This window comes from Oppia nitens, unplaced genomic scaffold (genome assembly GCF_028296485.1).
Source record: "Oppia nitens isolate AA-2021 unplaced genomic scaffold, nextdenovo-longstitch-racon4-pilon3 scaffold19_pilon_pilon_pilon, whole genome shotgun sequence".
NCBI classification, from domain to species: Eukaryota; Metazoa; Arthropoda; class Arachnida; order Sarcoptiformes; family Oppiidae; genus Oppia; species Oppia nitens.
In genome coordinates this window covers 498,282-511,548 of record NW_026533198.1, presented here as the reverse complement: position 1 = coordinate 511,548, position 13,267 = coordinate 498,282, and the positions used below count along the sequence as shown (strand labels likewise).

The following is a 13,267-nucleotide window of genomic DNA, read 5'->3' as shown; positions in this document are numbered from 1 at the left end:
CCAACAAAAAATTTATATAAATTATATATACATTTGAATCGAAACAAACAAACAAAAAAATAATTTAATTTTCAAAAATGTGTTATCATTTTGCTTGGACTGTGATTTTGTTGTTGCTATCCGTCGGCGTGTGTGACCACCGATGAACTGGTACTTGACGTCGTAAACTGAGTGCTCTCATACAGCCGACTGTTATCACTATTATTATTATTATTATTACTCCGCTGATAGACAAAGTCTGAATCGGTTCTTAGCGACGAACACGACAACTGATGAGGTAATTGATGACGACATCCATCATCATCGTAGACATCATTGCCGCCGATACCGTTGCTATCGTTGGCCGTCTCGTCGATATTGTCGTCCAATTGCGGCTTATATGAGAACATTATCACCGATTGTCGCTGAGAGAAGAACTGAGCCAAAAACGTCCAGAAGACCAATGGTGTGAATAATGTGAAATAGATATAAGTAGTGACGTCGACCATACATAGGCCGGCTATGTGTCCATTGAAGAACAATGAACTACCGATGGCTTGGATCAGATTCAGTATCGACAGTATCAACGTATAGATATAAAACGATTGTTTGCCTATTGTTTTATATATAAATTATTCAAAAAAAACAAAACAAAAAATTAATTAATTGGTTATCAAATATCATCACTACATATACTTTATTAGACATCACAACTATAGCTACTACTACTACTACTACTACTCATTATTAATTAATTTGCAAACAATTATTTGCTTAATTAACTGCTACTTTAATTTATATACTGAATAAATAAGATTTATTTATAAAAATACATTTGTTTCCTAAAAAAAAGTTTTTTTTGTTTAGTCACAAAACTTATGATTTGTATGAGCTTTATATATATATATATATATATATATATATATATATCTGATTAATATCTGAAATGTTTTTTTTGAAAATAAAATTTTTGTCAAATTTTTTTCTTGTAATAAAAAAATAAAAATAAATTGTATGCAATATATTGTACAAAATAAACAAACAAAAAATTATTTTCAAAAAATGAGAGGAAATAAAGATAAGAATAATTTATAGATATTTATATATAAGATATAAATGTCTTTTGAAAAATAATTTTTTTTAAAAATAAATAATTAAAAAAATTGTTAATTCAATTACTCGGAAGTGGTATCCGCTGTCGGCATGGAGTCCACGGTAACAGAAACACTGCAATATAGACGATGGCAAATATAAGACACGTACAAAACCAGAATATCATTCCTCCGTGACTGAACAGATAGTATTCTTGTTCTTCAATATAAAACGATTCATCGGGTGATATAATCTCCAGACATCCCTGACATATACTGTAGGCCAGAGATATGAACGACGTAACCAACAGTACCCGTCGGATGGATGTCTGTGAGTCCAGATGGCCAAAGGCTAAGCCAAACACCAGTACTGATGTTTCGGTTGACAATAGAAAGAACCGAACGATAACCCAGAATACCTGAACCGAGGGATCAAATGATAAGATCAATTGAATAGTTTTTTTAGTCTTATAATTGTCACCAAAAAAAAAAATTAATTAATTAATTACTTTATCGGTAATATCACCGGCAGGTGAGGTAACATTGATTAGCATTGAGATAATACATCGCAACAGACTTGTGATGACATTGATCCAAACGAGTAGATAAAATGTGGCAAATATTGGCGAAGTTGTCTGTCGTAGCTTTTGTTTGGTAGTCTTCAGTCGAAGCAAAAGAAATGCCATAAACAGGACGTTCGGTACTAATATGATTGCATCCCAATAGCGAAGTCTGATCCCAGAGGACGAAGAAGAAGAAGATGATGAAGAAAAATCATATCAATTAAAAGATAAATATAAATAATTAAAAATAATTAAACAGAAACTAATCCATTGATTATATATCAATAGATTGTAATAAAAAAATTTTAGAAATGGATGACCACTTTATATCCGATCGGGTCACTCGTATATATATATATATATCAACCAATTGGTTGACAAAAAAAAAATAATAATAATTAATAACCAAAAAAAAAAATGTTTTAAAACAAAACAAAAATCAAACCTCGAATTTGCAATGTCTTCGTATAAAATCCTTTTACACCAATGAATGCTAGCATTGGTTATCACCGTATGATTGGTATCATTATTATTGATGGTAACGATGTCCGCCATAATGTTTGTGTCCACTAAAAAAAATCCCGTTTTTTTTGTTGTTAAGTTAACAAACAAAAAAGTGGATCAATAAAAATGTGACAATCAATCAATCAATTTTTCTTCAGCATATATATATGATTGATCCACTAATTCTTCATCAATGGTACGGTTGACTATACTGTATATATATATATATATGGATCAACTGATATCATCTAATAATAATAATAATAATTAACACCTATTTGTTTAAAACAAATTTAGTTTAAGTGGCAGATAATGACTGTGCGATTAATAACCAAAAAAAACAAAAAAAAACAAAACAAAACAAAAACAATGTTTACATAAAAACCATTGTTTTTAATATACAGTAATATTAATAATAAGTCATATACAGTAAACATTTCTATTTATGCAGTATAGGAGTGGGTACAATAAAACCTAACAACTAATACAGTAATATATTAATTAATTAATTAACTTAATTTGTTTCAAAAATTAAATTATTATTACACCATATAATAAATAAATATTAAAGTGTCTTAAATATTTAATTTTCTGATAATTTAATGCAATTAAAAATTAACAAAAAAATTGACGGTTGGTGTAACGTTATCAGGAAATTTAATGTAGCTTTATTATTAATAATTAATAATCATCCTGCAAATTATTAACACTTAATATTTATTTTGTTATTTGTTTTGAAATCTGTTTTAAGTATTATTTTAAATAATTCTTTTCTAACTAAAATATTAAAATTAAATTTGACTGAAAAATGTGATCTAATTATTTAAAACATTTTAATTTTTATTTATAGGTAATGTATTTTAGTAACTGTGTAATTATAAAAATGCATAAAATAATAGTTATGAAATCATTAAAAACTAGATTATAAAAATAATTTAATTAATAAAATTAAATAAAAACAGTATTTTTTAACTACTTTTATCACATTAATGCTTATAATATAATTAAATTTATAGACATTAATTTTAATAATTCGTTATTTTTAATTTAAATATTGTAATTTTAGTTAAATTTTGTTAAATTATTTATAAGATATTAGTTTATAATAACATTATTTTTAAATTTTTGAAGTTTAAACAATTAATATGAAAAATTACTTAATAAAATAAATCATTTTGTCTTTGTATTTGTTAATGTATGTAATGATTATATTTTTATGAAATATTAATAAACAAATATTTTTAAATACTTGTAGCAATCTAAAAATTAATAAAGTATAAAATTATTCCATTATTTATTAATTATAACAAAAAATATTACTATTTTAATTATTTCTAATTATACATTATTTTTATTTTTTAATTTGAATAAATTGAATAATTTGGTTAAAAAATTAGTTGATAGAATTCAGACATATTTAGTTATTATTAAAATTTAGTTATTATTAAAATTTAGTTATTCTTAAAATTTAGTTATTATTAAAATTTAGTTATTATTTATATTTAGTTATTATTTATATTTAGTTATTTATATTTAATTTGATTTTTATTTCCTGATTGCGATGCACAACCTTATTAATTAATTAGTGATTATAGTTATTATTATTTTTAATGTTTATGTTATTTCTTAAAATAATCTTTATAATTGATATAATATTAATATAATTGATAAATTAAAGATTAGTATAATATTAGTTAATTTGAAAATAATATTTTTAATATTTAATAAATTTGTTTATTTTAATGAACTTTTAGTGGATTTCATATAAGCATAGTATAAACAGTGCTTTCCTATACTGCATAAATCGAAATGTTTACTGTATTATAAACACATTTACACTGTTATGATATACAGTACTGTGTATAGAGTTTAACGTATTAATACATTTACATTAATAATAATAATAATAATATCATATCATATGTTGACGTCAAGTGTGTTATATGTTTACTATTAATATATACTTTTAATTTATATGTATTTATATTATAATAATAGTAATGTTTTTTTTGACAGTAAATGTCAGTACAGTTGTTGTAAAACATATATATATATATATAGTGTGTGGTAACTGATACACACCTACTGTTACTTCTTTCAAACAGATCCAACTCAACCAACCCAACCAAGTGATCAAATGAGACAATAATCCACAAGTGTTTCATCGACGACAACGACGACAGCTAACAACACAAACTGAAGACATAGACATCAAAGACCTCCCTCTAGAGCTCTCTCTCTCTCTCTCTCTCTCTCTCTCTCTCTCTCTCTCTCTCTCTCTCTCTCTATCCACTGAAGAAGTGGTCGTATAATGAATGGTCTCGAAAGGGAACCATTGGTAACATCTAATAGACCACTGTTTGGAGATGGATCTCATCATAGGGTTAGTATATAAGATGGATATTATCTGAAAATAACACTTCTTTTTTATTTATTAATTTATGTCTTCTTGACCACCATATATGGTAGGATCGGATTATCAATATATCATTATTTTCGTTGTGCGGTATTCTTCTGCTGATAGCCATCATTACATTGTTGACCATTCAGTTCAGTGCCATTAATCTGATAACAATTGTAGTCATCCTGTCGTTTGTTGCCTCACACGCACTGCTCATCCAATGGTATCGATTAGGTATTAAACTAAAAACAATTAACAAATAACACGAAGACAACAATCGGATTGGCATTTGGATTGTTGTCACGATTTTTTTGTGTTTAATTTGTATTTTCATTTGTTTGTTTGTTTGTCATCTGATCTAACAATCATTTTATATTTTATTATTTTGTATATAATTTACAGGCGATTTAGACCCGAAATTTCGTTACCTATTACTCTGGAATTCAATCAACATCTGTGTCCTCTGTATTGTTGCCATTGTCTACTATCACCGAAACAGTAGTACTAAGTGACTGTGATTGTCTAATCAATCATCATCACCATCACCACATCCATTACTACTACTACTACTACTACTACTACTACTACTACTATGAGGTTACTGTCTTAATAGATCCTATTAATCACATCATATTAATTGTCAATTTTTTTTTAAAAATTTAAATTTCACATAATTTTTTTTAAAATAAACAGTGATTTCAAAAACATTTCATCCAATCATCCGCTTCACGCTTACCGCAAATGTGTCGACCATTTTATGCCGATTGTCTATAATAGCAGCTACGATGTCTACTTCTTCAAAATTGAAACTATTCATCCGTTCGATACGAAAAAGTGGTCAAAAATAGCGGCAAATCTTGAAGAATATTTCAAAATTGTATTTGACATTTGTATTGTTTATATATACAGTATATTATATTTCATCTAATTGTTTGGTAATTTTCATCAAAAAAAAATTTGTTTTCTTTACCGAAGAAATATCCGAAAGGATCCTCCCATGACATCATCGACAACAACAACAACAACAACAACACACTAACATATTGTATATCTCCATCTCATTACATAACCAAAGATGAACTATCATTAGTTCATACAAGAAGTTTTATTTGTCGTATGCATTGTTCGCCACTATCGGTGGCCAAAGCATCGGAAGTTTGTCCACTGGTTTTGTGTCCGATATGTATAACCGAACGAAAACTATTGCAACCAATCAAATGGCAGACCTCTGGTTTGTGTTTGTCATAAGTTTTTTCATTTGAATTAGTGGTTATAATTAATTTACAATAATTTTTTTTGTTGTTGAAATCTATCGGTTGAAATATTAGGTTCAATTTTGGCCGGTTTTCTGGCACTTAAGTACGGCTGGGCTATCAATATTGGCGGCGGTTTTCATCATTGCAGTGCTAACAGTGCTCAAGGTTTGTGTCATATTTTTTTGGTAATATTTTTTTTTTAATTACCGGTAAATAATTTATTTTTGTTTTGTTTATAGGTTTCTGTTTGTTTGCTGACATTACGCTAACCATTCGCTATCTATGGCAAGAAGTTAGCGACAGATTAAACATTTTGATTGTCGACTGTGACGTACATCAGGGTAATGGCTACGCACGGGATGTCCTATCTATGAAACCGCCGGAACAGTTAGTATACAAAACAAATAGATTATAATAACATTTATTGTTGTTTTTTGAAATTAAATTTATTTTATTTTTTTTTAATAGGAAAAGGATATACATATTGGACTTATTTAACCCGAATATATTTCCGGGCGACACAATCGCCGAGACGGCCATCAATCGTGTTATTTATCTCAAGTCAAAGATCGACGACAAGGAATACTTATCATTACTTGAATTGTATGGATATTATTATTATTATTTATTTATTGATTTTATTTTGTTTCTGATAGTTATTTAATTATTTTTTTAAAAAAATTATTCACCAAAAAATAATTACCGATATTTTTTCCGTGTAGTCATATGGAGGCCATATTAACTACCGATCATTTTAAGCCCGATTTGATTATATATAATGCCGGAACTGATATCTTAATTGGCGATCCATTGGGTCGGCTAAGGATATCAGCAAATGTTAGTTTTGTATAGTATTTAATTATATATATAATAAAAATTATTTATTTATTTATTTAATAGGGAATTACAAAACGCGATGAAATTGTTTTTAGTTTTGCCAAACAATATAACATTTCAATAGTAATGCTATTGAGGTATAAATTATTATTTATTATTTGTATTATATTTTTGAATTTTTTTTGCTAATATTTATTTTTTTAATATCTTATTAAATGTCTTCAAACACATCCAGTGGTGGTTATCAAAGAAGTAGTGCTCAAGTGATAGCCCAATCAATTCGCAATCTGTTTGATAAACAAATATTGGATGTCATCAACAATTGATTAGAAAATTGCGATTATTATAAGTCAATTAATAGCTTTATTTTAAAAAAAAATATATTTGATATGATAGCTAATAATAATAATAATAATGATAATATAAAGATTATGTTAATTATTTTATTATAGTCTATAAACAAATGGATTTTATTATTTTACTTATTTTTGTGCATAATTTATAATAATATAGTTTGTAAATATTAAAAAATTGTTGTTTTAAAAAAATTGATAATAAAAATGTTTTAATTTAAAAGTAAGTACTCCTATCCATCACTACATGGGATGTCATACTCCCCATCTAACCATAACTGCTATAAAAATAATAATTGTTATTAACGTTATATTAGTACTCTATATAATCAACAAAATTGACCTTGATTCAGCTACTTTTATAATAAATATAAATAAATTGTTTTATTTTAAATATTTAAAAAACAATTAGTAAACAATCCAATGAATTAACTATAAATATTTAATTATATAATTAATTTTTCTAAATAAATTTTATTATACAGTATTCAATATATCTTAAATTTTTTTTAGTACTTATAAGATATTTTTTTATGATTACCGTAATCACTAATACTTGTATATTTCATTTGATAATGAAATGACATTTTTATTTATTATAATAAATTTATTTCACAGTATATATATACTGTATATCCCATATATGTACTAAAACTCATATATATGTATAAAAAATAGTATAAATTTAATAGTAATTATAATAATAATTCCTATTAATTAATTATATACCGTATTATACAATACAAGCCTAACATTACAACAGTATAACTATATATATATTTTTAATGTAAAAATGTCTGACAACTTATCGGCAGAATTAGTGTCCAGTTCGGCCTGTTTTGGCGGCCGACAGGAAGTCTACAGTCATCAGAGTCGCGAATGTCAGTGTCGGATGAAATTTTCCATATATTTACCGCCAAAAGTTGTCACTACCGACGGCAGCAATACCGGTGGCCAGAAAGTGCCGGTCATCTACTATTTGCCGGGTCTGCATAACAGCGAACAAGAGTTTATTATTAAAACCGGTTTCCAGAGATACGCTGCCGAACAGGGAGTGATAGTGGTCGGTACGGATACCAGTCCGCGTGGCGTCGACATTGATGGCCAGCACACGGATCCCGATTTTGGCAGTAGTGCCGGATTCTATGTGGACGCCACCGAACCGAAATGGCGCCAACACTATCGTATGCATTCGTATATTACCAAAGAGCTGCCCGAAGTTATTGAACATAATTTTCCGGTTATTGTGGGTTTGAAATCGATTTTCGGTCACAGTATGGGTGGTCACGGAGCACTGGTATGTGCATTGAAAAATCCAGGCCTCTATAAATCAGTATCAGCATTGGCACCGTTAGCCAATCCGACTAAAGATGGATGGAGTAAAAAATGGTTATCCGGTTATTTGGGCGATAATACGGGTAATGTTTGGGAGGAATGGGATGCATCGGTATTGGTTACCAAATACCGGGGTCCAGCACTTAATTTGCTTGTTGATTGGGTATTATTATTAGTAGTATTAGTACCTAATCTATACACTACTAAAACAATTATAAGGATGTATATCAATATATTATATATTTTTTGTTGTTGTAGGGAACTGTCGATCCATATATGCCGGCACTTCGGTGCCAAAACTTTGTGGACGCCTGTCTATCGGCTAATATACCGATTGACTATCATTTGCACGATGGCTACGATCATTCATCATTTCATGTGTCCACTTATATTGGCGAACATATTAGACATCATTCAACTATATTGTATGAATTGTTAGCTGAAGAAAAATAAATTAAACCATTGATGACTAACTGACTAATTGATGATTACTATATATATTAATAATTTTGATAATTTAATTAATTATTTAATTTTTAGTTTATAAAAAAACTAATAAATAAATTGAACACAATCATTAAGTTTAATAATGTAATGTTAGCTAGATAATTTTTTGTTGTTGATGATATTATACTGTATATTATATTTAAACATGTACTGGTAATTCAATTAATAATATATAACAATATATGAATAGGAAATTTTTTAATTAATTATTTATGATTTTGCATTATTATTATCATTAATTTTTGTATAATTATTATTATTCTACTGTACTATCGATTAAAAGTTTTTATTTTTTTTAAACAATAAATTTTAAATCAGAGAATTAATACATTTTGCTAAATTATATTTTTAAATATATATATTTTTTGTATAAAAAATAACTTTTTAATAACTAACTCGAAAAACTATACTATAAATTATTAATTATGAAAATTAAAATTATGAATACAAAAAAAACTATAAATAATTTATTTTATTTTTAATTAATAAGATATTTTATGTCTTATATATATAGTTATAGTTAATTTTTGATTTTAATAATCATTTAATTTATTACTTTTAAAAATTTTATAATTTTATTTTTAATTGCATATTAAAACTTTGAATCCAATAAAACAAATAAAAATAAAAAAAGTTATTTTTCAATGAATTTATATACATTTAAATGATAGTACTATTGACGTAAGTTATGCCTTAAAATTAAAGTCTAAAAACAAAAGTTTATTGTGTTTTAGTTATTAATAATACTTTTAAAAAGTTTTTTTTTATAAAAACATTTATATTATTTTTGGTGGGAAAACACATGAAAACATATGTTTTTATAGTATTATTATTTGATTTAAATATTAAAGTAATTTATATAAAGTTTTTTTTTTAAATATCAAACCAATTGATTGGCAAATAATAATAATAATAATAATAATAATAATAATAATAATAATAATCACAACAAACAAAAACAAACAAAAAAAGTTTTACAGAGAAGAAAACTAATGATAAAATCAATGGATCAGATGATTGTGTTTTATAAACCATTGTTTGGATAATTAAATGTCTAATCAATTGATTTGTCTTAAGATTATTAACCGATAACTAATTGGATTCAATTCGTTCATTCATTCAGTCATTTATAACTAAACAATGAAATCAAATCAAAGAGTGAAGAAGTTGTTGTTGTTATCGTCGTCGTCGTCACCGTCGCCGACAAAGACACCCAACAAGACATTGTCGTCATCGCCAACAATGATAACAAAGAAGACGAGGTCGTCGACGACAAAGACACCAAAACAGTTGTCGTCGCCGACAAAGACACCGAAGAAGCCGTTGTCGTCGCCAACAATAACAACAAAGAAGACGCGGTCGTCGACGACAAAGACACTGAGGAAGAGGTTGTCGCCGCCGCCGACAAAGATACCAAAGAAGAAGCTGTTGTCGTCGCCAACAAAGACACCAAAGAAAACGCTGTCGTCGTCGCCGACAAAGACATTAAATAAGACATCGTTGTCGACAAAGACACCGAAGAATAAGAATAAAAAGAAGACATTATCAAACAAAGAGTGTCTAGATTTGGCTCTTCAGAGATTGTCGTCCAATTCGACTCCCGAATCGCTTCCGTGTCGTGGATCACAATTTACCGATATATTCAATTATATCGAGAATAAGCTCATCGAAGGCAACGGAGGGTATGGATCTGATATCTTAATGAAAGTGATTGATAACGACTGATAACTGTTTTTTTGTTTTGATTCTACCGATGATGACCACTACTACTTCTAATACTTGATTGATTTTCAATCGACATCAGATGTATGTACATATCGGGAGTGCCCGGAACGGGAAAGACGGCCACTGTTCGCGAAGTTAAACGCAAACTGGAAGCCGACAGCAAATATCCGGCGTTTAAGTGGATCGAAGTCAATGGACTTAAACTGAGTGATCCGTATCAGTGTTATGTCCATATTCTTCACGTATGCGATTGTTATGATATGATTGGTTAATATATCTAATGATTATGTTTTTTCTTGAACTCAAAATCTTATACAGGAATTGACGGGCGAAAAGAGATCATCGGAAGCAGCGGCCGATACACTGAACGACCGATTCTCTGACTGCGATCCCGATCACGAGTTTGTCATCTTATTTGTCGACGAACTGGATCTGCTGAGGACACGCAAACAAAACATTTTGTATCATCTGTTTGATTGGCCCACTCGACACAATTCCAAACTAATAGTCTTAGCCATTGCCAACTCAATGGATTTACCAGAAAAACTAATGATAAATCGTGTGGCGAGTCGTATCGGACTAACTCGACTAGCATTTCATCCGTATTCGTGGCAAGAACTGGAATCGATTATCACTTCCCGATTGACTGGACTGTTGCATGTTTTCGATTCGGATGCACTGAAACTGATCAGCCGAAAAGTGGCTGCCGTTTCTGGCGATGCTCGCAGAGCGCTGGACATATGCCGTCTGGCTGTTCAAACTGCACAGTTGACCGCCGCCGCCGCTGCCGATGATGAAGATGACCAGCAGCAGCAGGAGCTACAGTCAACTGTTTCCATGGAAAGTGTCGATCAGGCACTGAAAGAGATATTCAATTCGTTGAAATTGGTTCGCATACGTCTGGCACCGCTGCAGGAACAGGTGTTTCTTCAGGCCGTTTGTCAAGATTTTCGGATATCCGGTGTCGAAGAGGCCAACTTCATAGATGTCTATCAACATCATATCGAAATATGCCGTTTCGAGGGCCACTACATACCCAGTACTGTCGAATTGGAGAAAATTGCCTACAATTTGCATACATCGCGACTGATAATTGTCGAAAAAAGTGTTTCACATCTCTTCAAGAAAATTCGTCTGAATATATCCGTCGATGACATTAATTTTGCACTGAAGATGTCTTGAAAAAAACAAAATGTTTTTGTTTTTTAAATACTTTTTTTAACACACTTTTTATTAATTAAATTATGTATTAAATTCATGTTAACTATTGAATTCAAAACAACAACAAAAAAATCAATACTTTCTATAGAATATTCTTGATTTAATTCATCTAATGATCTCATTAGACAATAACATGGATTTTAATTTTAAAATACTTACTATTAATCTATGATTAGATAAGTATTTAGTATTTTTATATCAATAATTTTTATGATATATTTTTCAATGTGTTTTTAAAATTATTAATTAAATTGCACAAAACAAACCAAAAATTGTTATCAATTATTAAATATTATTATTTTTTCTGTATATAAATATTTTTTTTATAATCGATTTAATAAAATATTTGAATATTGCATAAGAATTATTTAGTGTAAATAATTTTGTTTTATTTTTGAATACTAATATTGAAAAATAATAAAATACAATATAATTTTTGAAAAATTATTGAAGTATTTTATATAAAGTATTGTTAACTTTCTTTTTTTTATTATTTTTTTTGTTAATGTGTTTTTAATTTCATTGGAAATTTGGTGCACTTTTTGTTAGTTTTATTATTTTTATTTGTAAAGTTATATCAAATTTATATTTAATATTACATTAAACCTATAATTTATTGCTCAATACATTATTATACTGTATTTAGTCAATAACTAAAAACTAGTTAAACCCATAATTATAATTTTTGAAAGTTATAATACTATACTATGTAGTATTATTATTATTATTATTATTAACAAATTCAATTCTTGCGAAAGTTATATACAATATTAATATAATAAATATATATAATATAATATATTATATATACTGTATATAAAACATGTTATCAATTCGTCAATTTTATTATTATTATATTATTATTAAACTTATTTATAATTTATAATTTGATGTTTTATTTGATACACATAAATACTGTATAAGTGTTAGTAGAATATAAGATAATATATATTTATTCAAATAGTTATGTAAATATTAGTTAAAAAGTTATTAATTAAATTAAAAATATTTATTGTTTTATTTTATGTTAAATTATTTTTTGATAATTTTTTTAAGTAAACGATATTAAGTTATATATATATATATATATATAAATATTTGTATATTTTAATTATGTATTTTAATCACTAAATAATTTATTATATAAAAAATGAGAAAATATTATTATACAATAATAATATTAATATTATTAGTTTATTATATATGTATCAATAAAAGTGAATCAGTGTTTATTGATAATAATTTTAATGATTTTCTTAAAAATAAAATCTGTTTTCATTCAATCAACAAAACACATATATTTTATACAAATCTATTAAATCAATCGTTGATTAGTAGATATTTAAATGAAAATTCATGCTATTGTCTGATGAGATCATTAGATGAACTAAATCAAGAATATTCTATAGAAAGTAGTATTGATTTGTTGTTTTTTGAACAAAAAGATCTCTATTTGATAATTGAATTCAATAGTGAACATGAATTTAATAATAAT

General features: G+C 27.3%; 5 protein-coding genes across 5 annotated transcripts; 4 read left to right on the top strand and 1 right to left on the bottom strand.

Annotated features, from left to right (window-relative positions):
• Positions 1 to 4: 4 nt before the first annotated feature.
• Positions 5 to 2,531, bottom strand: LOC128966022 (transmembrane protein adipocyte-associated 1 homolog). Its single transcript, XM_054312823.1, has 4 exons — positions 2,079 to 2,531; positions 1,580 to 1,802; positions 1,159 to 1,489; positions 5 to 592 (listed from the first exon to the last, which is right to left on the bottom strand). The coding sequence occupies exons 1-4, from the start codon at positions 2,186 to 2,188 to the stop codon at positions 117 to 119; spliced, it is 1,140 nt and encodes a 379-aa protein (XP_054168798.1). The 5' UTR covers positions 2,189 to 2,531; the 3' UTR covers positions 5 to 116.
• A 1,671-nt stretch (positions 2,532 to 4,202) lies between these two features.
• On the top strand, positions 4,203 to 5,050 carry LOC128966021 (transmembrane protein 243-like). The gene is made up of 3 exons (XM_054312822.1): positions 4,203 to 4,520; positions 4,607 to 4,772; positions 4,941 to 5,050. The coding sequence occupies exons 1-3, from the start codon at positions 4,449 to 4,451 to the stop codon at positions 5,048 to 5,050; spliced, it is 348 nt and encodes a 115-aa protein (XP_054168797.1). The 5' UTR covers positions 4,203 to 4,448.
• A 35-nt stretch (positions 5,051 to 5,085) lies between these two features.
• On the top strand, positions 5,086 to 6,957 carry LOC128966127 (histone deacetylase 11-like). The gene is made up of 9 exons (XM_054312941.1): positions 5,086 to 5,135; positions 5,232 to 5,415; positions 5,514 to 5,769; positions 5,867 to 5,959; positions 6,034 to 6,181; positions 6,263 to 6,397; positions 6,517 to 6,631; positions 6,695 to 6,768; positions 6,867 to 6,957. The coding sequence occupies exons 1-9, from the start codon at positions 5,131 to 5,133 to the stop codon at positions 6,955 to 6,957; spliced, it is 1,101 nt and encodes a 366-aa protein (XP_054168916.1). The 5' UTR covers positions 5,086 to 5,130.
• A 746-nt stretch (positions 6,958 to 7,703) lies between these two features.
• Positions 7,704 to 8,816, top strand: LOC128966033 (S-formylglutathione hydrolase-like). Its single transcript, XM_054312834.1, has 2 exons — positions 7,704 to 8,482; positions 8,578 to 8,816. Exons 1-2 carry the CDS (start codon positions 7,778 to 7,780, stop codon positions 8,770 to 8,772), a joined length of 900 nt encoding a protein of 299 aa, XP_054168809.1. The 5' UTR covers positions 7,704 to 7,777; the 3' UTR covers positions 8,773 to 8,816.
• A 977-nt stretch (positions 8,817 to 9,793) lies between these two features.
• Positions 9,794 to 11,733, top strand: LOC128966026 (origin recognition complex subunit 1-like). The gene is made up of 3 exons (XM_054312827.1): positions 9,794 to 10,508; positions 10,631 to 10,793; positions 10,870 to 11,733. Exons 1-3 carry the CDS (start codon positions 9,967 to 9,969, stop codon positions 11,731 to 11,733), a joined length of 1,569 nt encoding a protein of 522 aa, XP_054168802.1. The 5' UTR covers positions 9,794 to 9,966.
• The last annotated feature ends 1,534 nt before the right edge of the window (positions 11,734 to 13,267 follow it).

Coding starts and splice junctions, on each gene's coding strand:
- LOC128966022 (XM_054312823.1), bottom strand. CDS start 2,188: ATGGCGGACATCGTTACCATCAATAATAATGATACCAATCATACGGTG. Junction 1,490..1,579: donor CCGGTGATATTACCGATAAA/GTAATTAATTAA, acceptor CCCTCGGTTCAG/GTATTCTGGGTTATCGTTCG. Junction 593..1,158: donor ACAGCGGATACCACTTCCGA/GTAATTGAATTA, acceptor ATAAAACAATAG/GCAAACAATCGTTTTATATC.
- LOC128966021 (XM_054312822.1), top strand. CDS start 4,449: ATGAATGGTCTCGAAAGGGAACCATTGGTAACATCTAATAGACCACTG. Junction 4,521..4,606: donor GAGATGGATCTCATCATAGG/GTTAGTATATAA, acceptor CATATATGGTAG/GATCGGATTATCAATATATC. Junction 4,773..4,940: donor CATCCAATGGTATCGATTAG/GTATTAAACTAA, acceptor TATAATTTACAG/GCGATTTAGACCCGAAATTT.
- LOC128966127 (XM_054312941.1), top strand. Junction 5,960..6,033: donor CAGTGCTAACAGTGCTCAAG/GTTTGTGTCATA, acceptor TTTTGTTTATAG/GTTTCTGTTTGTTTGCTGAC. Junction 6,398..6,516: donor TACTTATCATTACTTGAATT/GTATGGATATTA, acceptor TTTTCCGTGTAG/TCATATGGAGGCCATATTAA.
- LOC128966033 (XM_054312834.1), top strand. CDS start 7,778: ATGTCTGACAACTTATCGGCAGAATTAGTGTCCAGTTCGGCCTGTTTT. Junction 8,483..8,577: donor TTAATTTGCTTGTTGATTGG/GTATTATTATTA, acceptor TTGTTGTTGTAG/GGAACTGTCGATCCATATAT.
- LOC128966026 (XM_054312827.1), top strand. CDS start 9,967: ATGAAATCAAATCAAAGAGTGAAGAAGTTGTTGTTGTTATCGTCGTCG. Junction 10,509..10,630: donor CTCATCGAAGGCAACGGAGG/GTATGGATCTGA, acceptor AATCGACATCAG/ATGTATGTACATATCGGGAG. Junction 10,794..10,869: donor GTTATGTCCATATTCTTCAC/GTATGCGATTGT, acceptor AATCTTATACAG/GAATTGACGGGCGAAAAGAG.